Genomic DNA, 25,183 nt, shown 5'->3' on the forward strand with positions numbered 1-25,183 from the left:
TATTTCTCTAGAAAGAATAAAGCGATTATTACGAAACTTGGAGGGTTTGTTAAATATGAATCAAAGTATACTTAGGTATAATCTCTATGTTAGTGTATGCAAGGGGACAAGATCTTGGGGTGTAAAATAAACAAAAAGGGAAATTTTTGAGGGATTTTCCCGAAAATCCCTCTGTTACGGGAAAAACGTACGTGATGGAGAAAAACCGAGTGCATATTCGAATTCAGCGCAAAAAGTTCCTTTAAGAACAGGTATTTCCTTTTATGTAACAAAACCTTTGTTAACTAGTGTATTTCATTCTTATAATTTCCACAGTGTTGATATAACTACACATGTACATAAGAAGATCTTACTGCATAACTGACTTCAGCCTGTATTTGTCCCTGAAGAGAAGTGCCCAAGGGCAGCATTCGAAATATTGAATATAACAATTAGCATAATAATACAAGTAGGTGAGCCAGATTTAACACTGCTTAACTTTCGTTGTACTGGCTTTTGAACGCAGTGGTGAATTCCATGAAAATCTTTCATATTTCGTAAAAGACAGCAATAATTTCGAGGGAAATAGAAAGCTATTATGTAGACTAGGATGAGAACTAGTATGAATTTATTCTACAGAAACCTATTTTAAGTAAGGACGTGGTGCAAAAAATAAACTTATGGATAGACATTAAGGTATACCATCCCATTGGAACAAAATTCTCACCACAAAATATGTCTGTAGAGAGCAAGCTGATAGTAGACATCAGATAACACAATACGAGAGAGAGATAGTGTAATTATATATATATATATATATATATATATATATATATATATATATATATATATATATATATATATTATATAACATGTCTTTGTCTGCAATCCCAGAATGGCGGTAGCGAACGCCTATTCTTGTATTTTCACAGTATATCTGCCTTCCTCCTCTTGCTACCGCGACGCATGAGGCAGCACCTGGACAGAAGAATCGTTCAGGTGCCACATAGTCGTAGCACAACTGTTCCTCATCCATTCGTAACAAAGTCAGTCCTGTTTTGCTACCTTGTCCGAACAATGTGCTGGACAACTTATTCCAGCAGGATAGCACACGTTCTCATTCTGCCAGACAACAGAAGGGAACTCTACTCTGTAAACACCTTCTACCATATCTGCTGAGTCTTCTGTACGATCTCTTCCCTGCCCAAGTAACTGCTTGTACCTCCCCTCTCCGACCCCAGGATCGTTACATGTGCTCTTAAGGTGAGTACCATGTGTTATCAACTTTGACCAGATCCGTGAACATTGAGTGTTCTTAAACGTGTTTCTGCCAATATGTATACGAATTGTATTAGAAAAGTAATGAGGGTGGCAGCACTGTGCAGGAACGAAAAACGCTGCTGCCTCTATGTTCACACGGCAGTTAACTTTTGATGTTTACTCATTACAAGTATGAATGTGTTCCAGTCGCTGGACTATTGTTGAAAGCGTCTAAAGTGAAGTTGTGTTTGTCAATTAAAGCTAGACGAGTCCACTACTATTGTTTATGAAAAATTATGAACAAATTCCCTATTCAGGGCACAAATTTTCGGAAGAAAGGCAAAGTCCTTTTTCAGAAGGCTGGAAACAAGTGGAAGATTAACTTCTTTGCGGGGAAAACCCCAACCTCAAAAACGAATGACAAAGTGGAAAGAGTGAAGTCTTTTGTGAGGTTAGATCGTCGATTGATGATGAGAGTGATCAATAGTGAGTTAAATTCGAACGTGTTCACAGTTCATCAAATTTTAACACTGAATTTGGACATGACAAAAGTATGCGCCAAGGGGAAAAAAAGTCATACGGCAGTCTCTATCAATTAATTTCTGGCAGAAAAACGGATTCTTGTGGTTCTTATTTGAGCCCTCTATATCCCGGTTCTCAGTCCCTGTGATTTTTTTTTAATTTCCTCTTCTCAAAAGCCTCTTCAAAGGTGTCATTTTGATACTTTGAATAATATCCAGAAGACCATAACTGACGAACTGAAAATTATTCCAGCAGAAGCCTTCAAGCACGGCTACGAAGAATACAAACAGCGCGTCCATCGCTGTGTTTGTGCCCAAAGATATTTGATTTGAAGGTGATTATATTGATTGATAAAAGGAATAAAATTCATCATTACAAGAAAATTTGTTTCATTACTTATTCTAACACACCTGATGATATATAAGATTTCCACAAGGTTGCTTTAAAAATTTACACCTTAACTACAGATACACTGTATGAGGTAAACAAATGCTGTTAAACATACTGGAAAAGGAGAAACAGAGACTAATACTCTTGACCGTATTAGTCAGATGAGAAAGCAAAATTATCTTCAATTACAAAACTTCAATATACGCAATGTTCATTACGCGTAAGCACAACTTCAGTTCCAACTATGTACACTATAGTACAGGGTGCGGCACGTAAAACCGGCCTGTAAAGTGAACACATAAAATGAAATGTAATGTATTGAATATGACTACTCACCTTCACAGCAGGTGCTGAAAGTGTCCTCCGCCCACTTCAACACACATGTGAGCACGATTGAGGAGATTCATATATACCCTTGTCAGTTCTTGTGTTGTAATGCTATTGGTGACATCCTGGATCCTGGTCTTGAGTTCTTCAATTGTGTGTGGATTTGTTTCGTATACTCTTCCCTTTAACAGTTCCCATAAGTAAAAGTCACACGTGGATAAGTCTGGTGACCGAGGAGGCCACAAGCCTTTGCTGATTGTCCTCTCTGATGTAAACATCTCATGCACAAGGGACAATGATGCAGCTGATGTGTGGCATGTTGCACCGTCCTGCTGAAAGTAACATAACTGACGCTCCTCTTCTGTCAAGTGTGTATAAAACTCCTCCAGGATTCCCATATACACGTCACTGTTCACTGTCGTCTCCAAGAATATGGGCCCAATAACGCGTGTGGCGGAAATGGCACACCAAACACCAATCTTCTCATCATGCAAGGGTACCTGGTGGATTGCGTGTGGATTTTCTGTCGACCAATACCGATTGTTTTGGGAATTTACGTACTCAGACAGGTGGAACCACGCCTCGTCACTCATGATGAGCATTAGTGGATCCAAGAAACCACTGGCAACATTGCTCAACAGCCATGAACAGAAATGCACCCTCTTCTGCAGGTCAGGCTCCTTCAGTTCTTGCACAACACTTATCCGGTACGGTTTTAACTTCAGTCCCCTTAAAACACGTCTGCAACTTCTCTCTCTCGCATGAACCTGTTGACTCAATCTCCTGGTTGACTTTCGAGGACTTCTTGTCATTATCTCCTCCACCTGCATCTTTAATTCAGGTGTGCAGACAGATGGTCGTCTGTTCCTGGGAGCATTTTGAACCGATCCTGTACGCCGCCATTTTTCAATCAATTCCTGAATGGTTCTTTTTGCTGGCACAGAACGTCCTGGAAATTTCTCCCGAAACAAATTCTTTGTTTTCACAAAAGATCCAGTGAGAATGAACCCTTCAACAATGGCAACATGCTCGGGTACCGAATACGGCATTATCACACACTGATACTCACCCGGCTTAACACAACGAGGTCTTTTTCTCAACTGGTTTCGACAAGTTTCACTGGCTGCGGCTGCACGTGACTGCTGCAGGTCATGTAAGTCGACACGCCATCTCTTGGTAGGAAGGTAGATTATTTAAGTGTTGCCAAAAACACAATATACCAGAATATTACGACGGGCCGGTTTTACGTGCCGCACCCTGTACGTCTTCATAAAGGTCAAAATGCCATCCCCATGTAGCAAAAGATCTATAGGTGTGAAGTCTAGAGAACCGGATGGCCATGTCATTGGAGCGTCCAGTTCATTCCACCGTCCAGGGAATGCTATGTTTGAGAAAGTCATGATCGTTTCGTTTCCACAGTGGTGGCGCACAGTTCAGTTGGAATATTACACTTGGTTTTGAAAGTCTTTCAACTGACTTCACAAATTTCTGGTGCTTTTGTTGTCTGTGTCTTTTTGTTATCAAGGCAGAAACATGAAAATATTCTGTCATTCGTTTCTGATATTTCTTGGAGTAGCCCGAATCCATTGACTTCGTCGAATACTTTCTTTAGAAAGCTGAAACGAATCACAAATCCCTCTGATCTGTAGTAATTATTTTTACATCCAGGCACTATACAAATATTAGGTATACTGTCACCGAACACACCAGAATTACCTGGTTTGTGTTTACATAAAACCATATTGAAAAGCAATACAATGCAGTTGTTCTACGTGCAATCGTATGGAACTTTCTTCTGAAACTAGTACATAGTACAAGTTTGCCATTTTATTTGTCACGGCCTGATACTGGAGATGGCAATGGTTTGACGTCTTTTAGGTTTTGATTTGAGTTTAGCATCCCTTTCAGCAGCCAGGCTAATATGAAACATGGACCTACAGCCTCACGTGGGATCCAAACCACATGAGCTCTAGCCGGGATTTGAATCCGAGTCTCTTACACCAAAGGTGCGTATGCTGTCCACAGAGGCACGAGAAACTTTTTTTTTTTTTTTTTTTTTTAACTGTTTTAGTTACTCTGTGACTTTCATCAACAGATGAATTCACTCGCACGAAAGGTGAATTATTCGTGAAAACTTCTTGCCCTTTAGATGCAAAGGTTCTAAAATTTAAAAATTGAGCATCTGATCTCATGTTAAACTTGTTTTTGAAAGTAATGGAAATTTTTACTAAACTTCTATGAACACAAACTATGTGTGAGTTTCAGTTAGACACTATTCATTTTCGAAGATGATTTTACATACGACATGCAACATCCACACCAAATTAAAGAAAAATATAGTAATTCCGCGTAATTAACAGTACTACAAATTATTTTATATACTAAAAATCAATGCCAAGTTTCTTCTTACGTTATCAATTGTGTGTAAGTCATTTTGAATTTCTGGTGTAATTGTAATTCTTCTGTTGCCAGATCAAACTGAATACCAAAGATAAACAGAGAATCATCAAATACTGACAACTTCATATTTTGTGTACTGAATGTCTATGAACATAAAAAGTCACTGTAAATTAAAAATTGTCGTATTATTGCATTTCCTTAGTTGTGAAACCGTTAAGAAAAATTCTTGAAAACGCAATAAACAAGCTAAATCCAACTGGAATATTTTCCATTGTACAATTCCAGATAGTGTCCGATGAAGCGGTGAAATTGTTACACGTTATTAATTTGTACAATAAACGTATTGTTTTGCTCAGCGAGTAGTTTAAATCGGAGCTAAATCCAAACTTCAACTTTCCAAATATTAATGAAAACATGTTTTATTAGTGTTATATGAGTGTAATATTAGTTTTATTAGTTTTTTCATTCATTCATTGATGATTTAGTAAAGTATGGTTTGATTTATACCTAAATTTCTTTTTTTCAGTTCAACGTTTCTGTGGACACATGTCGTACTGGCTGTGCTGTATTTACCTTTGGGAATTATCATCATGAGAAAGTTCTCAGTGTCGCTGAAATTCGAAGACAACAATGCAAATGTATCACGCACTCTCATGATAACAAATATTCCCAAACACATGTGTGACAAAAATGATTTGCTTCGACATTTTCGGTAAGTTTCAGTATTTGTGTCAGATTCGATCTAAGATGTTTTCAGTTTATTTTATTTTAATCTTGAATTTTGTATTTAATCGGAGAGTTGTAAAGAAAAATCTAAAATCCATTTCGAAATTTTGGAAGAGTTGGAAATCTGTAAGAACCAATGTAGAGCGGGTACGATAAATTGGAAGTAGTACCATGAAATCGATACCAAGTATGCAGGCAGCTATTGAAAATGAGCGATAGATATTGGATAAATATCAACATCATATAGTAGGAATAGGTATAAATCCGGTATTGCAATCGTCATTTAAAGTGTAAAACTTGAATTAGGTCAATCGATTTCGGTGACACGTAGGCGAATGAGACAGTGACAGTGGTTTGTAAGTTAAGCTGTGAAATAGAACTAAAACTAGAAAAATCATCAGTGTTCCCTGCCGTTGCTTCTAGATGTAGTGTCTCGACTCCTTTTCTATACATAATTAGTAATTTTAACGTAAATTCTTTAATATCGCCAATTGTTTTAATTCCGTCTCTCACCTTCTATCAAACTTTATATCACATTCTTGATAATACTGTTTATTCTTCTATAGTGTCCAATCAGTTTCTTCTCTTCTTCCTAACCAACTCCAGTCTCCAACCTTCGCTAACGCATTCTCATTTGGTTTTCATATAATCCAGCTGGTAATTAAATTATTCTTTATACCCACATTTCAGACGCCTCTAGTCGTTTTTCCATAATATCCTCGTACAGTCCAATAGTTCATACAAGACAGTGAGTAATATTTAAAAATCTGAGGAACAAAAGTAAATAATATTAAGGAAAACTTTAAATATGACGTAGAATTGATATTATAATGTTGTATATGGTGTAGAACGCCGGAACAAGTTTGTTACAAGCTGTTTAAAAGTAATATCACAGCCAGAGTGAAGTTCACAAGTGCTCTTAGCTCGTCGGCTCAGTACACGATTTTTTTTTTTTTTTTTTTTTTTTTTTTTTTTTTTTTTTTTTAACATATTTCATGTAGATCTCGTGCCAGGGGTAAATGCAAATCAAGCCATATCAATTACTCAATTTAAGCCTTAATATACCAAGCGTAAGTTCTCAACATTGTTTACCAAGCTGGAGTCCTCGGAGGACCCCATGTGTTTGCTTTTCTTTCTCAATATTTTGTTGTGGTAGTTTACTCAAATTAAGTGTTTTGGGTTTCTGAAACTATATTTGAGCATATTAGACTGCGCTATTCATAAATATGTGAAGTCTTAGAAAGTGTATCATAGGGAAAACCGTAACAGAGATGGAGCAGTTTTTTTTTTCTTTAATCGATTCAGAATCCCCAAGAATATGTTGCATCTCATTCGTTAACTCTCTGTTCAAATCGGAAGTGATAGAAATTTGCCATTTCCGGTTTAAACGTTCATCGATATAGAACAGAAAACACAACAGACAGCTACAAAGAAGTTTTTTGGGTTCGATTCAGCATGTGAAAAAAAATGCCATCTTCACCCGTAATATCTCTACTGAAACCTGAAATGATAGAATTTACTATTATTTCCGGTTTAAATAAAAATATTGATCTCCATTAAATAAATAAGATTGTGACAGGCTGTTTTTTGTAATCAATTTAACGTCCCAGTAGTAAGTTCCGTCTTTTAACCCCTCAGTACAAAGCGAAAGTAGTAGAAATCAACCATTACCGGAATCAAATTTGATCGCCTTACAATTAAAACGGTAACATACATACAGATATATATTATTGTAATTATGCATCATTCCAAGAAGAGGTTTCATTTTCTCAGTCCACCCTATATTCAAACCAGAAGGTAGAAATTAATATCCGTTCAACGTTAGGAAATATGGCAATACATAGCGACAAGCAGTCTTTTTTAATCGATTCAGCGTCTAAAGAAAATATGTCTTCATCTGCACATCTCTACTAAAACCGGAAGTAGTAAACTACTGCCGGATTCAATATTGTTCTCCATAGAACAAAAACAACAGATAGGGACCAACTTTTTTTTTCGAAATTAATCCGCATTCTGTTTCTCCTGTTAACTTTCTACCCAAATCCGAAGTAGTAGAAATTAACTTTTTTCGGTTTCAACGTTTATTATCACAGAAATAGCATCAAATAGTTTTTCGAAACTATTGAGCATCTGAAGAAAATAAAAACTGAATCCAGTTGGCTGTCAGAAGTTCATATAGACTTTTGTGAATGCGGGATTCCGTAGGCATAGAGTTAGTTAGTAGTTTAAATTATAAAATTGCATTGTGTTGTTTTAGTGTCATTGTTTGTCAACCGGAATATTAATGTGAAATTCTCAAATTTTAATTATTGAAACTTACCAAAATTTTTTTCCTCGTATTAAAGTATTCATAACATTCGTTTACTGTTAACATTTAAATCTGAAATCGAATGACATGAACGCTTCAAACATAAGGACGACAATAAATAGCACTCCGTGTGTGTAAATATTTAACTACTGAAAGTTAAATTATATTTAACAAAACTTAGAACAGAGAGTGCATACTTTGTGAAATAATCTCTCTCTCTAAATATGGGAATCATCTTTTTGCGTTCCTATCCTCTTTGAGAGTTGTTCATTGAGTTCATGGACTTTAGACTTGAAACCTATTGAATTAGAACTTAAAAGTCATTGTATTGTACAACTTCATTATCAAGAATGAAACAGAGAATTAACATTATCTGGAGAGCATGTGAGGCATTCGAACGTGAATAACATTATCTGGAGAGCACTCACATCGGCGGAAGTTCCATCTGTTCGTGAACCTGTGGGGTGTAACAGATCTGATGGCAAAAGACCAGATGGCATAACGCTAGTACCATGGAAGAGGGGAAGGATTCTTCTCTGGGATTTCACATGCTCTGACACTTTCGCGTCACCTAATCTCACTCTTTCTTCATCTCAAGAAGGAGCTATTGCAGCCCGCAGAGAATGCGAGAAAAGAAGAAAATATAAAGATCTGCTCGATAGATACATGTTCGTGCCCGTAGCCATTGAATCGAGCGGCATTTGGGGCCTCGATGGGCTCAATTTCATCAAAGAAGTAGGCCAACGTATTGTACACCTTAGTGGTGACAAGCGGGCTACTACTTTTCTAATACAACATATCAGCATATCAGCATAGCAGTTCAGCAAGGAAATGTGGCTTCCATTCTAGATACATTACCTCCTGGAAAATTATTAGAAATTTTCTTTTATAACTAACTGTTCAGAATTTACTGTTTATCTTTCTGTATTTAAAAAAAAAAAAAGTCAAATATATTCCAATACTTGTCTGTTTAAGAAAATGAAATATATATATATATATTGTTTTAAAAAAATGTCATTATTGTATAATCATGATTAATTACATTGTTATCAGTTTCAATGGAAATGTGTTGAATGAACTTGTGTGATGTGTAACAAAATTCAAATAATATATTTTTCATTCAGCAATTTTACTATGAAGTGAATGTAAGTAATCAAAAAATCTATACATATTAGCAAAGTAATTGAAGAGTATTATAAGGAAAGTTTTTTATTACAGGAAAGAATAACAATAATTCTAAACTTCTGGGAGTAAGGTTGGGTTTGCATGAAATGATAAGCTTGACATGGTTCTTTATGCAAATCAGTCAAAAGTACTGGAAGCTTTCCGATGCTCCTATATTACCTATTTTTCCGATATATTTGCGTCTCTTCCTATAAATTCCTATATTTCCTACATTTTAACGAAACCTATATTATTGTGGCATTGCTACTTCCACTTGTGAAAATAACATAAGGAAATAAGGTGTGGATGGTTGGAAGACCTTTTGTCTCCACAATAGTTGGTTGAATGGAGACTCTTCTGTATTTCGTCCTTTCCTGTTCATTCTCTAAAGATAATTACACCAAACAATATACAATTAGCGCAGAAAGTGCTAACACCTACAAAATGGAACAAAAGAAACTAGTTCCGTCATTTTCATTAAAAAGTTCTATGAAATAGTGATTTTAAAGACTCATAAATAATTTATTTAGATGTATCAATACTTTTTGTACTAACTGTAGGCAAATAATTGTAGAATATGTTACACATAGTCAAATGAAAAGGAATTTACATAGAAATGATAGGATCTTGCAAGTGATGAAATTACTCACATTCACATCTTGGAGACGTATATTTACAAACATTGATTTTCTAACGCAGAGCCTTTTTACACTTTCCTTATGGTCGTTGCTTAGTATTAGTGAGCTACATACGAAAACATTAATGAGTAGCTAAAATGTATGTTCATATAGCAATTTGTGACATTTCCATGTGATTTTTTTTTATTATTATTTCTACGTGTTGGATAATTGAAATGTTCCTTTTTCATAGCTTCACGAAATCTCCTATATTTTTTCGTCGTGATTTCCTGTATTTTTTTCATTAGCATTGGAAAGCCTGTATGCTTTAGAAATGTCTTACTGACGCACGTCTTACAAGAATAATTAATCCAACTTGCTGATTTACACTTAAAACCCATTTCTTTTGGAATGCACAAACATTAAACGTTTCTCCTTTTTTATATTTAGTTCGACTCTCCCATTATTTGGATATTATTAGATTCATTATGAACTTTCTCAAATTTCGTGTACGTATGAGAGAAACTTACTTCTATGCCTTCCATGTGACTGACAGGTACAAACAACAATACAGTACTTCTGTCTTTATGGGCCATTTGAGTTTCGGAAGCTAACTATATATTTAATACCTTCAGTATATTGTTGTTCATAATCATCATCCAACTATCTTTTGATTTGTCATATATAGAATTTTATTTTGGTGTAAGTTTTGTAATACAGGGTAAAATTATTCATTGGTGTAAAGCATGATGTTGGTGTTCATGTGTTCAAGTCCTGTGTACATGTAAGTATATATATATATATATATATATATATATATATATATATATATATATACACATTCAGTAATACGATATATTGTACTGATTTCTTTTTTCCAGTGAGGCGTATTCGGATATTGAAATCCAAGAAATTCAGTTGGCATTCAATATCAGCAGAGTGAGTGCATTGGACAAAGAGAGGTACGTTTTTTGTGTTTTATGTAAGTAATTCTTTTGTTTGCTAAAGAAATAGTAGTACATGCTTTTACTTTTATACTAAAGTAAAGCTCGAGTTGAGTCATAATCCCGATTTAAGTTTCAGTGGATCCTTTAAACGTTATTAATTTATTGGAACAAGTTTACCATCAAACATGGTCATTCATCACTATTCGAGTACTCTTTCAACAAACTAAAACAATACGAATTTTGAACGTGGTTTTGCTTATTTTGACGCATGTTTATTGCAATTGGGTAGTTATGACTCCATTTTGTTTGGCCGACAAAGGATAGTATCTTACGTGTTTCCAGTTCTGTTGTGAACTATTGCATTGCGGTGGTATTATGTAACTTCGTTTATGTAGGATCGGTGTAGGAAGCTCATAAGATGTTGACGTCGTCCTATTAGATACCCAAAAAGTTTTGTCAGATTTCCAGCTAATTACACTGCACGCGCTCTCTGCATTTTCGTGAGAAAAACTTAACGTGTTATTATTTCGTCTCGTAGTCTACTGATTATAATCGTTACAGTTCAACAAGAATATCGGCAACAACAGGTCAAAACCGGGAGTCTCAAACATCATTGTATGTTTAAACTGCAAGCAGACACTTGTGAAATGAAAAGAAAAATATGCCAGGCATTGGATAAGGTGTGTTAAATCAGTGGATAGCATAATAGTTTAACATACTTGTGAACGACGGTGACTTCAACCCAAATGCATCACATACGGACGTACACAAGCCATAGACAACGATAGGTAGTAAGACTTTGAGTAGAGCAGTAACTGGAACTGGTTCTTACAGGTTCAGTCACTTTCTGGAACTGGACCTTCGTGCCTTTGGTGCGATGTCTATTATGAGATGAGTTGGTAGTAGTTCTTATTAATTCCAGTAGGTGTCTTATCATGTACAGTCATACGTTAGTTTGCTTCTGTAATGTCAGCTGTTCGTATCCGCTTGTAGTCGTTGTGTGTCAGTGTGTTAAGTTTTTGTGCGCTGGTTGTCAATTTTGTAGAAGCGCGTACTTCAATTTTTGTTTTATGGCGACTGTAGAGTTAGTTAATTAGATTGGAAAACTGTTTAATGAATTTGATGCTAAGAGTTTAAAATCGTCTTTTTTAAGTAAGTTGGTATTAGATTCAGACATTAATTGTTATTGTTTTGCTGCATTGTGTGGTTTAATTGAGTTGAAGAAAACGTGATGGTTGTGATCTTAGACTGAAGCTATTTCCGACGTATGGTAGGAGTGGACGCTCATTAATTTTTCTTGTTTGTTATAATAGTAGTTGTGTTCGCTTCGAAAGATCTACATCTGTGCAGAAAGGAACATTTTTCAGTAATGTGAACTTGTAGGGCAGGTGTTGTTGCCGTCTTATTTTTTCGTGTGTGGGATCAGTAATTTTGAATTTATTATTCATGAGTGTTCTGCTGTGGCTACGATGTCTGGAAAGTTGTCTGTAATTAACTACCGTTTTGTCAGGAGGTCTGCTTAGAAACTCTAGTTTAAAAAAATCAAGTGTGTCAAAGCTGGGGCTGGTTCGCATGTAGAGGTCGATGAATCGTTGTTTGGCCGCCGTTAATTTAATGTTTGACGGATGAGACGTCAGCAAACATGTATTGTTGATGGGATTTGTATGGAGAGTGGAAATGTTTTTGTGAGTGAATGTGAGTGTAATTCGCATTCTGTGGAAGATCTATTTCATATTATTTCATCCCATTTGCATACGGGATCTATTATGATTACTGATCACTGGAAAGAATACAAACTTTAGATAAAGAGAACTGGCAACACTTAACTGTGATTCATTCCTCAAATTTTGTAAATCTCAATACTGGTGCCAGTATACATTGTTGGGAATTTGTGGTCATATTTGAAACGAAATTTGGTGTCAATTCATGGTTGGGAAAACCTCATGTTACATTTTTCGTGGTGTGTGGCATCGTAAATTTGCTGATGGATTCTCACATGGGGAGAGTTATTTTCAATTTTTACACCACTCTGGATCTCTATCATTAGTGGTGAATGTTTTTTTTTTTTTTTTTTTCGTTTTTAAAGTTCTTTAATTAATATGATTTTTAATTTTGATTTGTGTAGCATTTCTGCTTTTTCGTTGTTGTTTTTTTTCAAGTACGAAATATGTTTTGATAGTTTTATTTTGTCCAGCTATTTTCTTTTTCTTTTTTCGGGGGATTTGGAAGGAAGCAGCTCCATGTAGTTTTGAAAATATGTTCTGTTTTTTATGATTTTTAGTTAAAAATTAAATATCGTAGTTGAAAATTATGGATAACTGGGAATAGTTATACTGGATTAAGTTAGGTTAGGCTAGATTTAGTTCAGAGACTGGTTTTCACTTCATTTAAAATATATTAGGTGATCTGTGGTTGTTTTGTAATGCACATTTTGCGGAAGTTGTGAATTACGGTTGTTTAAGAACTAATTCATCTGAACCAGTTCCCGTAGCAGTTTAGGAAGCACTTGTCAAAGATGTTTTTGTTCTCCGGAGTAGTTTGGGAGTGAGTTCCTCGTAACAGGTTGCTTGTTTCGAGGAAAAATGATTCTTATGAATTGAATCGTTTTTGGAGTATGATTTCCTGTACTGCTCCGGAAACAGAGTCAGATGAATCGTTTCCAGGGAATGTTCTAATCAAATAAAAAACTGAACATATGTAGTATTCAATTGCACTCAGAAACCATTCGCAAACACCACTATCAGTTCAAGAACTGTGATAATCAAACAATAGGTCCTTAAGGAGTTTGCTTTACGAACCAAAACTCCTTTATATATTTATCCTCTTTGTTCGTATGTGTGTCTGCCTGTTCGGGAAACGAAGAATCTTAAGAACTACTTAATGAATCAGCGATAATTTTCTACAAAATATAGTGTCTTAAATTTAAATCGGAAGTGGTAGAAATTAACCATTTGCGGTTTAAACTAGATCATTATAGAGTAAAAACAGTAATAGATAGTTTTATGTAGAGTAATAAGCGTAGTTTTATGTAGAGTAGTTTCAGTATTGAGAAAATACTATTCCATACAAACCAAACTACTCCACGTAGTGTACACGTGACACTACTACTTCTCTTATTATGTTAACGATAGTTCACAGTATCATCATTAGTTGGCACCACACACAACAACTTTCAAATAAATAAAACCACTACTACCTCACCAGAGGAATGAGTGTGTTCAATTTTTGATGAACTGCCCAGGGTGTCGGGAATCGCAGACTTCTGGCACCTAGGCAGATGATCAGATCAAGTACGTACTTGCAACAATTGGATCGTGTGCTTAAAAGAATGAAAACTGAGACCAGTGCTTATGAATCGCAGATGTATTGTTCTGTTTCAGAACATCATGAAACTACTAATTATTGGTAAAGCGATCCGTGATACCATTGTTCGAATTGGATAAAGCTAACGTATTATCCATATATTCCTGATGTTGTATCGTCGGGTTACGATTTGTTTCATTCATTAGACAACCATCTACTGGAACGGTGGTTGTCAACGTTGACAAGATGATCATCGCACTGGACGACTTACTTCATTCACGTTCTACTGAAGTCTACCACTGCGAGGTTCATAGCCTGGGCGAAGTTTAGTTGGAGACTGTTATTGTTGAGCATGTGTACTATTTCATCTACGTTTACTTCATGTTATTATTTATTTCTTTGTAGGGTTCAAAGTAATAAATGTTCTCTCTCTCTCTCTCTCTCTTTTTTTCTTTATTTTTTTTTTTTTAAATATGTATAGCTTCGTTTCCTCAGTTTTGTTTTTAGTGTTACAAGACATGGAGTTTGATAATTAAAATGCAATCAAATGACGAACAAGTGTTAATAACAAAGTTAATCAAGAAATTGTATTTTCTTACTTATAAATCCAAGTTTATTAAAAGAACAATAGAGAAAATCGTGAAACTGTTTGTTGGTCAGTTCAGTTTGCTTATTGGTTCTATTTTTTTTCTGGTTCGTTTTTTTTTTTTTTTTTTTTTTTTTTTTTTATGACACATTCACATTTTAAATTATACACTCGTCTCCTTTAGCGTACAAGGTATAATCTTGGGACGTAAAATTACATATTTAGTTTCATTTCACTGTTGCGTCTAATAAAAATTAGATATGATTTTCAAATTATAGATAGATATGATTTATAATATATAGATATAAGCTATAGATAGATTGATACAATTATTTGTCATTCATTTTGAATTATGAAGGTTAGAGAATAGACTTTATGAACCTCAAGATTATAATCATGGACCGTAAAATTATATGTCAAATTAATTTTGATTTCTTATTACAAGCAAATATGAGAGTCATGTGTCTTTCTTTCCTATGCATCGCTCGTATGCTTTTCAGATACTACACAAAGAAACACTGCACGACACTATTTATCACCTGCGTACCAAGCTCTTCTCTTGCTTTCATTTAGTAGTTTCGACGTAACTTAGACATTGACTTTCGAAGTACCTGGTTGTTCGAAACATAGTGTTAAACTTCCTTTGTCCCAAGCTGTTAAACTTCCAACACATAGCTGTTTCTAACGTATATTATATTTGACACATTTATTTTTGTTAACTTAAACTATAAAGTTTTGAGTTTATTTTTGCCTTGTATTTTCAGGGAGATTGCCTTTCAGGCAAAACAGTATTGTGAGAGTTATCTGAAGAACACTGGTATTCGTCTGGAAATGAGGCCTTATGCGTGTGGTAATGTTTGCGGTTGCTGTGATATATTTGGATGTCCTACAGTAAGTTTTTACTATACATTGCCATTATGCTTTCATTTTACTATTTGTGATAGTTATTTAATTTTCGATGTAGATATTGAAGATTCTAATTTAATATGAAATGTAAAGTTTTGCACTATTTAGATAAAATAACATAATCAAAAGTAATTTTATTCAATTATATATTGTTATAGATTATATAACTTTTACTTTAGAACGTTTTGTGCTTTATAAAACTTGTTCGAATCTTCTTTATTTTTTAAAGAAAAAGTTGAATCTTATTCGAAGTCCACTTTGTGCTTATTATTTATTTGTGTCCACAACAACTAGGTAGATGCAATAGAATATTACACAGAAGAAGAAGCACGCTTAAGCAACGAGGTTGATACAGAGAAAAACATAGCACTTCAGAAGCCTTTGGGGATAGTTTTTGTAACTCTGTTTTCACCTGAAGCTGCTAGGAGGATTTATGAGGATCATCGACATACATGTAAATGTTCCACTAATCCACCATCCTCTAGTTTGAGCCGGCAACTGGAACCTCATAACTGGCAGGTTGTCTTCGCTCCAACTCCAGAGGACATATATTGGTATGAGTACATTTCAGTTTGTATCTTCTTTTTTTATTTTTAAGGGGAAAATATTTGGGAAAATTCAAGTTATATTTAATGTAAAGTTAGTGTTATTGTGTATATAGATAGAAAGACGAATCTGTCAAACGTAAACGAGCCTTTAGTTTCGTAATCGCAAGGTCCTGAGTCTGGTTCTGTCTTCCGGACACTTGTTGGAATTATCCGTTTGTACTTCCAGTTGAATAGTAGGGTTAAATATATTCTATGTCTTACTTATTTCCAAATATTTTCTCCCGTTTATTGCTTCCAGTACAAAATTACTTTATTAGCTGTATTTGGAATATTGTTAATAAATAAGTTAATAAGGTATGCATCATACACCAATAAAACAACAAGCATAGTAAATCTTCTATCATTAGTGGATCTTCATTATTTTGATTTAACTAGTTGTTCCACCCTAGATAAATAATAATGCTCAAATTTATACATGTCGCGGACCTTGTCTTAATAAACAGCAAACCATGTTTATGTTCGGTTTAAGTTGCAATTAAACCTTTACAATATATTGTTGTAGAAAGATAAATATCTATGGTTACACCCTTGTCCTATTTTACAATAATTAAACAATTCACTTTTTAAGTTGCAATCAAATCATTGTTAATTCGTAATAGTTAGCACCCGCCGCTCCATTACGTAAGCAACGAGCGCACATAGCGGAGCAACATTTTTAACTATTAGGAATTTTCGTTACTCACCAACTGAGACATTTCATTTTGTAGTGAGGATATAGGAATTGCCACTAAAATTAAATAAGTTAGAATTCAAGGCAAGAATTGACTAGTTGGAGGCGAATAAGAATAAGCCATTACTCTGGAATGTCTTCTTTAAGCAACGGAAAAATAAGATCTCGCTTGTGGCTGTATGCTCCGCTCCGATCCCAGTTCACACTAAGTAAAGTTTGTGGTGGAGAAACAGTGTGTGTTGGGGTTTTCTCGGAGCTCTCCCGTTACCTCCCACTTTCTTCATTCCACTATTTCATTCATGGGGCCACGGTGGCTCAGTGGTAGAGCGTTCACCTATTCTGCATGGGGTCCTCGGGTCGATTTCAGCTCGCGCCAAGTGAATTTGGTGGTGGACAAACACCGTGTGCGTGGGTTTTCTCGGGACTCTCCCGTTTCCTCCTACTTTCTTCATTCCACCATTTCATTAATTTCTCATAATCACCGTCCCTTTTAGCCTAACCGGCATAACCATGGGACGTAAAACTCAAACATCAACTGTGACATCAACTTCATTTTGGATGTTTATTCTTAGCAATATATATATATATATATTCAATAATGGCCTGCGCATGTATTAATTATTAAAGAACATTACATTATAATTCAGGAAGTATAAAGGTTACATGAAAAATGCAAACAAAAGGAATTTCAAAGTAGAAAAAATAAGTATACTGTCGAGAATGGAAATCATAATGTAGATATTTCATTTCATTTCAGAATTACCAGAGAATTAATGTCAAATTTTAATTCAAAACTATATATATAAACATAGAGTTTTGTGATTATAATGTGTTAACCATTAGCTATTTTGTAAGCGAAACTTTATTTCGTATTAATACAATTTGCTCAAAATGAAATATATTCTAATAATCAAGAAAACGATTAATGTTATTAATTTGAATTAAATTGTGTATTGTAACAATATTTGATAGTTGATTCCTGGTGGGAGAGCACAAAAAAATTAATTTCACCATCATTTAGTTTCAGTAATCATCCGTCTTCATCTTCTTAAAGAGCATAACCTTGGGACTTTAACTGAAAATGATAGTACATATTAAAATATAAAATTATAACAATATAAGAATTAAAATTATGGCGCAATAGTTGAACAATAATATCCCGAATGAGAGCAACTCTGATGATAAAGGCAGCTAATGTGTTTGAAACGTTAGTTACTACAAATAAAACCCCAAGGGTTTAATTTATTTAATTAAAGTTTTCCTTTTCAATTTTCCTACTTTCTTTTTTGCTTTGTCGAGTTCTATTTTATTTAATTTATTTCCTAATGGAGATCGTAATGTATTTTAGTAACAGTGTAAGATATTACCATATAAATTTTGTAAATTTTCCATGGAAATTAAATTATATGCATTTTAATATATCCTTTTGCAGGGAAAATCTGTCGATCAGTACGAATCATTGGTATCTGAAAGCGTTCCTTATAAATTTCATACTTTTCCTTGTGGTATTTTTTCTGACAACGCCTGCAATCGTTGTAAATTCGTTGGATGCTAAAAATTTTGCTGATAAACTGGAGAAAATGGTAAGCAGCACTTTCCTGTAACTTAATGTTTCTGTATTGTTATACTCTATACTGGTTTTTGAATGACAATGACTTCTCTTACAAACCACACACTTTAAGAACTATTGGAATTTAAAGACTACTCTCCTTTTTAAAGAAGCAGTTTATTGATGGAGCTGTCAAACACTTGAATTACAATATGTACCTGTGAGTGAATAAATTAGCCGCTCCGTGCCAACACTAGGAAGTGCACATCCAACGTCTTCCTGTTTTGTTGTTCCCTTTCGTATTTTTGTTCAACAGTACTGAAACGTAAGTGAGAGAATTGCTTTTTTTTTTTCATAGGAAATCTAACCATAATCATAATGATTACTATATTTTTTATTTTTATTTTTACGTATTTCTTTTTAATGAAGTAAATGTATTAGATTTGATTCTTTCCAGTCGCATATAATTAAAAAAAAAAAAAAAATGACTATGCGTATGCGACGACATCAACTTTATTTTGGATGTTTATTCTTAGCAATATTTTTTTTTCAATAATGTCCTGTGCATATATTAATTATTAAAGAACATTACATTATAATTTAGGAAGTAGAAAGGTTACATGAAAAATGCAAACAAAAGGAATTTCAAAGTAGAAAAAATAGGTATACTGTCGAGAATGGAGATCATAATCTAGATATTTCACTCACTTATGCTTTTGGCTTCGTCAAAGGTAGAGGCCAAGAAATAAATAAGAGGTTCTATGTATAGGCGAGATCAAGATTATGAAATCTAAAATATGTTTCGAGAAATGAAAATTCGAAAGTAGTAATTCGAAATATTACGTCATATTTACTTTTATACGATTTTTGGTTTAAAACCTATTATATTTTTTCTCAAAGTGAATTTGATTCAAGTGATGGGAATACTTGACTACTATTCTTTATTTTCAAGAGAATAGTCGAAACTTTTGACGACAAATTCATGGATACAATTAGAAGAAAATAATTGTTGTCTGTTTCGTATGCTGTTGCTAAGTAACCAATCACTTGAATCGATAAAAAAAAATGTGTTGTAAATTGCATGTGAAAAAGTCACATTATATTTCCACTACATGTAAGGGGTAATTCGCCTAAAACTTGCAGCGCGAATAGGCCGGAAATGCACTGTTCTCAAGTGTATGTACAAGGGCTGATATTTGTAGCCAATTAGAAAACCAAAAACATAGTCAAATGGGCTTTTGTATAAAAAAAAAATAAAAAAAATAACTATGACTTTTTAATGTCATATAAAGGAAAATACAAATAGTGAGAATGTTAGTTGTGATTATTGCACGCGTTTAGTCTAAATACATCAGGTGCTAAAGGACGAGTATTCGATAGTGTAGGTACAAGACAGGCACCATGAGCCAAATAATGTTGTCCATATTGTCGTTCGGGGTCGCATGTTTGTTTCGCACTACATGAGGACATCCTTGTCACTAGTTGTGAGATTTAAGCGAGGTAGTACGTGTTGGATTTGCTCGTGAAGAAGCTATTTTCGAATGCTGAAAAAGTCGACATGCTATTAGTATATGGCCAATGTAAGAAGAATGCTGTACTGTCGTGTACGCTGTACGCCGAGATGTCCCAACAGACATAAACTCAACCGACAATTATTCGTGAACCTCTTTAACCAGCTACTGGAAACTGGAAATGTAACACCTCATCGTTGTACCAGAAACAAAACGAATGACTGGTGTGGCGGGTGAGGTTAGTGTTTGTAATGCCCCTCGATCTCGGTCCGATAGGACTCAACAATGAAAATTCAATTAAAAAAAAAAAGAAAGAAAAAAAAAAAGGAATCCTTACCCCACAAGACCAGAGGCTCGTATCCACTAAGGTTACCGCAAGCAGTCGTGAAAATTTCCAGAAAACAAGACTTAATATTATTCAGTTTTTAAAAGTATTATGGCAAATCAGAGCTAAATTTTCATCTGATAACAATTTATTAACAATAATTCAAAAATCACAACAGCTGAATAAATAATTTAAATGAAAGGTTGAGTTGAATATATGTATGCAATGATAATTTCCTTCGATTATGCAATCTACCTTACAATAATTAATTTTTAATTCAAGAAACAATATACAATACCTTTGTTAATAGATCGATTTTTCAATTTAATCAAGAATTTTAACAATTTGCCAACTTACTAATTTATGAACGATGCAGCAACAAATGACGTAAGGTAGTATTTTCGGAACTAATTACTTAATAGAACGAGGCAGCAATAAACCGCATACGATAATAACTTAAGTAATGATTACTTAAATAGTTGAATACGTTAGTCTTTCTTAAAACTTGTCTTGCAGTTTCTGGAATTTTACTTTCTTTCAAAATACAGAAACAGATCCGAGTTCGATTTCTTGTTAACAAATTAGACTGATCAACCAAATGGAGCAAATAACTCAACCGAACACATACATTAAATGTCACAAAGACACAGAAAGGATAGAAAAGGAAGTTAACAAAACTGGTTTCTTACCTTTAATTATCCGCAATCTGCTCACTCTCCTATTTCCTTCTCTGTCTGTGCCCAATGTTAATAAATCCAAAGAAAGAAATACAGAACCAACTACCAGCAAACAAGCAAACAACGACAGTTTCCTTCAACAAACTCCCTCCTGGACTCGGCCATTAGACAAATACTCGAAGCAAACTGCCAGCGGCAGCTACTCGCAGTAACACCCAGCGGAAGCCGTGACAGGTCACAACTGACCTCCCACTACCTACGGAGCCACGAGGCAGGGAAGAAACGCGTTGTTGCCACATCGTCATAATTACAACCTCTTATTACTTTAATTCACAAAATCCAATATTATTTCTCTTAACAACATACATTATTTAAATATTTCTTCTTTCTTTTTATGTCCATAATAAGTATTTTATTTAACCTAATTTTTATTCATTTATATTCAACTTGATTAGGTTAAATAGACTCGCCCATATTTCTGGGGGGTGTTTCCTAAGCCGTCAAACCAGCGCAGAAGTATGTCCCAAGGAACGTCATCCAGTGGCGGCTTGAAGGGAAGTCACATCAGTGGCGGCTCCAATGGATGAACCATTACATGTTGTAACTACTGTCGCTAGCACACGTTCCATTACAGTCTGTTTCCACCGTCACAAGTTCCATCCTTTTCATGCACCATTCCATCAAGAGCTACATGGAAACAAAACATTTGTCAACGATTTTATAAATGGGTGTTAGACTCGAATGCACGTTATTTATCTTGGATCTTGTTTTCTGATGAAATAATATTTACTAATCATGGATAGGTATAGCTCCGAAACATGCATTATTGGTCTCTCGCAATTCCCATTGGCTGCGTGAAATGAAACGACAATGTCCGTGGAGTGGTGTGGTGTGTGTGTGGAATAATGCGCCAACATATCACAGAGTCGTTCTTCTTTGAAGGCGTACTAGGTTCCCGAAAGTATGTCAGCGTACTGAAAAACATCCTCCCATCGATGTTAAATAACATTCCACTGGAAACCAGAAGAAATGTGGTTCCAGCTCAACGGCTGCCCAGCCTACGGTGCAGGTCTGTCTTAACGAAATGTTTCGACATTGTTGGAGTGGAAGAAAGGGACCTGTCAATTGGTCAGCCCGGGGAATGAGAAGACACCGTGCATAAAGACACCAACGACTCCCGACAATATAAAACATCGTATTATTGCAACCTATTCTACCATTTCAATTCAAATGTTACAATATATGCAACAATCTTCACCTGCTAGACTGGAGAGTTGTCGTGCAGATAATGGACATAATTTTAAACATAACTTGTAAATGTGTGTGTTGTGTTGCGAACATTAGAATGTTGTTTGGCCTATAGTGCTTGTCTCGTACTTTTGAATGTGGTATTATAACAGTCATCCTAGGTTTCTTTCGACGACATCTCTTAATGTATTTGAACTAGACGCATGCAATGAACACCACTGACATTCTCATCACTTGTATCTCTTTTACATGACATTCCAAGATATTGTTCCATCTTCTAAAAATTGTATATATTTTTTTCAAAACTTCATTCTACTTTTTTTTAATGGGCTACAAATATCAGCCCGTCTATACACTTGACGTCTGAAAATGGCCCAACTATTCTATCTTCCATTTTCGATCTATTCGCGGTGCATGTTTTATGTTGTTGACTATGTATATCATAATATTTATATCGTTGAAATATTAAAAATCTCTAACGATGTAATGTCACTTGAGAGAGAGAGAGAGAGAGAGAGAAAGAGAGAACGAGAACGAGAGAGAACAGTAAGAAAAGAACGAAGAGGTTGATGTAGATATGAACTTTTACACAAATCTTGTACAGACTTGGAGAAAATTAAGTTTATTAATGTAAGTATTCTTCCATCTCTGGAGGTCACTAATCGCAAGTTGAGATTTCAGGTTTTCAGCTTTATCTTGACATAGTATTTAAATTTTAATACCGTCCGTTTTTTGTAGCCTTTCTTCCCTGTCTCGTTTTCTTTCCACCATACTTCGTTTCTCATAATGCAGCTTCTGTTCAAACATTGATCTTATCAGCTTGTTTCTTTTCTTCGTAACTTGGATAGTAAGAGCATTTTTTAAAAAAAAAAATGTATCACAAAATACTTATAAGGAAATATAAAGAATCTTAAAACATTTCGTATGAGACAGGTTTTCTTGAATTGAAGTCACTGTTGAAATACGCTCATCTAGTGTTTTTGTGATAAATGATGGGCGAACTATGTTCTAGAGAGCTCTGTAATCGTGGTTGCATGCTAGTTACAGATAAGTATTCAGTGTCAGTGAATTAAGAGCAGTTAGTGTAGTGTGTGCGTTTGATTACCCTAAATAATATAAAGGGGCCAGGAACAGCGAGTATTCATAAAGTTTTAAGATTGGTTCTTTCGAATAGTGAATTATGTGGTTGTGGACAAGGAATACAGACTCTGAAGCATCTTATTTTCTACTGCCCAAATGTGATATTATATTATGTAAATGCTGAAACAAGGATGGATTACTACACAAACACATCAAATAGTAAGTAGAAATACCCCTAAAGAAATATAACTTAATGTGCAATCGAGTGTTAGAAATAATTATTAGAAATATCGAGTGTTAGAAATATTAATTTCGAGAAAATGAAATATCATATAAGAAATAGGAAGTAGTTTCAATGTATTTTTGGTGTCTTTTCTGGTATTAAAATAATTAAACAGTACGAGCACAAAGTTCAGTGGAATAAATGTATACCTCTATATTATGTTACATTGAGTATTCTATATATATACAGTATATGTTCTAGTGTGTAAAGTTTTTTTCGTGTATATTATGTGTAACTGAAAAGTGATAAGGTAGTGCAGTGAAATAACGTAAGCGGCTGAATAGGAATAGTAACAGCTTAATAATAATAATATAATATGATATAATATAAGAGAGTGAAAGAGCATCATATAATGACAAATGATTACTCGAACTTCCGGAACAAATACAGCAGCATGATTTTTTAGCAACTGAGTAGGATGGATTTTGTGATCATTATTATTATTATTATTATTAGAATATACTGTTTAATTTATTTTGCATGTATGTGTTGTATTATGTTTATGTAAAGGTTATAAAATAGTAGCTATAAAAGAAAAGGCAAACAGATAAAAATAAAAAAGGTACACATCTTCCTTGAGGATTAATAAAGAGGAGTGCGGAAGAGAAAAGAGAGATTATTTACACAGACTCAAGGGGTAGTCTTGTAAAGTTGCGAAGAAAGCAAAAATACATATGAAAGAAACGCATTTGAAATTTATGACTCCTTTCAGGAGGCTTATAGTGACTCAGCTTTACTGTACCGTACCGTCGCGAAGCCAAGTGACACGGTGGAGGACATCTTTGTACTGCAGCAGATGCACATCACCTATATAAACTCGCACATTGCTGAAAATTATCACCAATGGACATGTAAAATTTTAGAAATTGTATTGAATATCTCAGTTAGCTATCTGCCGAATGTTAACAGACCTTAGGAATGAATGTAGCTTTGGCACAATTGGTGCTTGGTGCTGTATAATCTAGAAGTGAAAATGGGCATGCATTTACATGAGCCATTACGAATCGGAAGATAGTATTCTTCACATTATTGCTATGATGGAATGTGGATTAGATGCTAGGAACTTGAGTTAAAATATTAAATGATTCTTTCTCCAATAATTGGATATGACTATGAAGAAATTGTCCTTGCACACGGGTGTCCACAAGGGATAACAGTTAATGCTGTCTACCATCTTATTATCTGGAACATCATCTGATGTTTGTTGTTAATGGAAAGATATCACATCTGCAATCACGAAAGTCTACAATCGTGTTCAAATCACACGTCGCGACAGCATTAAGTACCATCAATTACATGACGTGCAGAACTTACCACAGAAATAGAACTGGTCTTTTCCAGCGAAATCCTGTGTGATATCCCCAGCGCTGTTTCTGATTTAGGAACTGTTTTCAAACACTATTACAAAGTGATGGATTCAATGCATATAATAACGCTTGTCAAATGTTTAAAAGACAACATCGCAGCATCAAGAGATTACAACGAAAGTAAAACAGGACAATTATTTCTGTTGTTTGGGTCATTATCAAGGAAGGGTAAAGAAAATTAAAGGATGTATTGCATTATTAGATAAATCAGCCTTATTTGATTAACCCGGGAAGATATTTCTCGATGGAAAGAAAACTTTTTTCAATGTGTGAATATCATTTCTGTGATCTGTTTTTTAAATACTCTTTCAATGTTATAGAGGCCATAGTGCTTTTCGATTGAAGACTAAAGAATTTCAAAGTAAATCTTCTTGTTCGTTTGATGAAATCAGAAGATACTTAACCTAATATTGTACTAGTAAGTCAATCA

At 34.6% G+C, this 25,183-nt stretch overlaps 1 protein-coding gene across 1 annotated transcript in view; it reads left to right on the plus strand.

The window, feature by feature from the left end:
* Tmem63 (transmembrane protein 63) overlaps positions 1-25,183 on the plus strand; it is a gene marked incomplete at its 3' end in the record, with an annotated part of 90,844 nt that overhangs the window by 36,145 nt on the left and 29,516 nt on the right. Inside the window, exons 6-10 of the mRNA XM_081747792.1 lie at positions 5,405-5,590; positions 10,575-10,655; positions 15,294-15,420; positions 15,730-15,989; positions 18,146-18,296. Of these exons, the coding sequence (XP_081603918.1) occupies positions 5,405-5,590; positions 10,575-10,655; positions 15,294-15,420; positions 15,730-15,989; positions 18,146-18,296 (805 nt within the window). The remainder of the gene's footprint in view (positions 1-5,404; positions 5,591-10,574; positions 10,656-15,293; positions 15,421-15,729; positions 15,990-18,145; positions 18,297-25,183) is intronic.

Source organism: Thermobia domestica, unplaced genomic scaffold (genome assembly GCF_964235325.1).
Source record: "Thermobia domestica unplaced genomic scaffold, izTheDome1.hap1.1 HAP1_SCAFFOLD_665, whole genome shotgun sequence".
NCBI lineage: Eukaryota > Metazoa > Arthropoda > Insecta > Zygentoma > Lepismatidae > Thermobia > Thermobia domestica.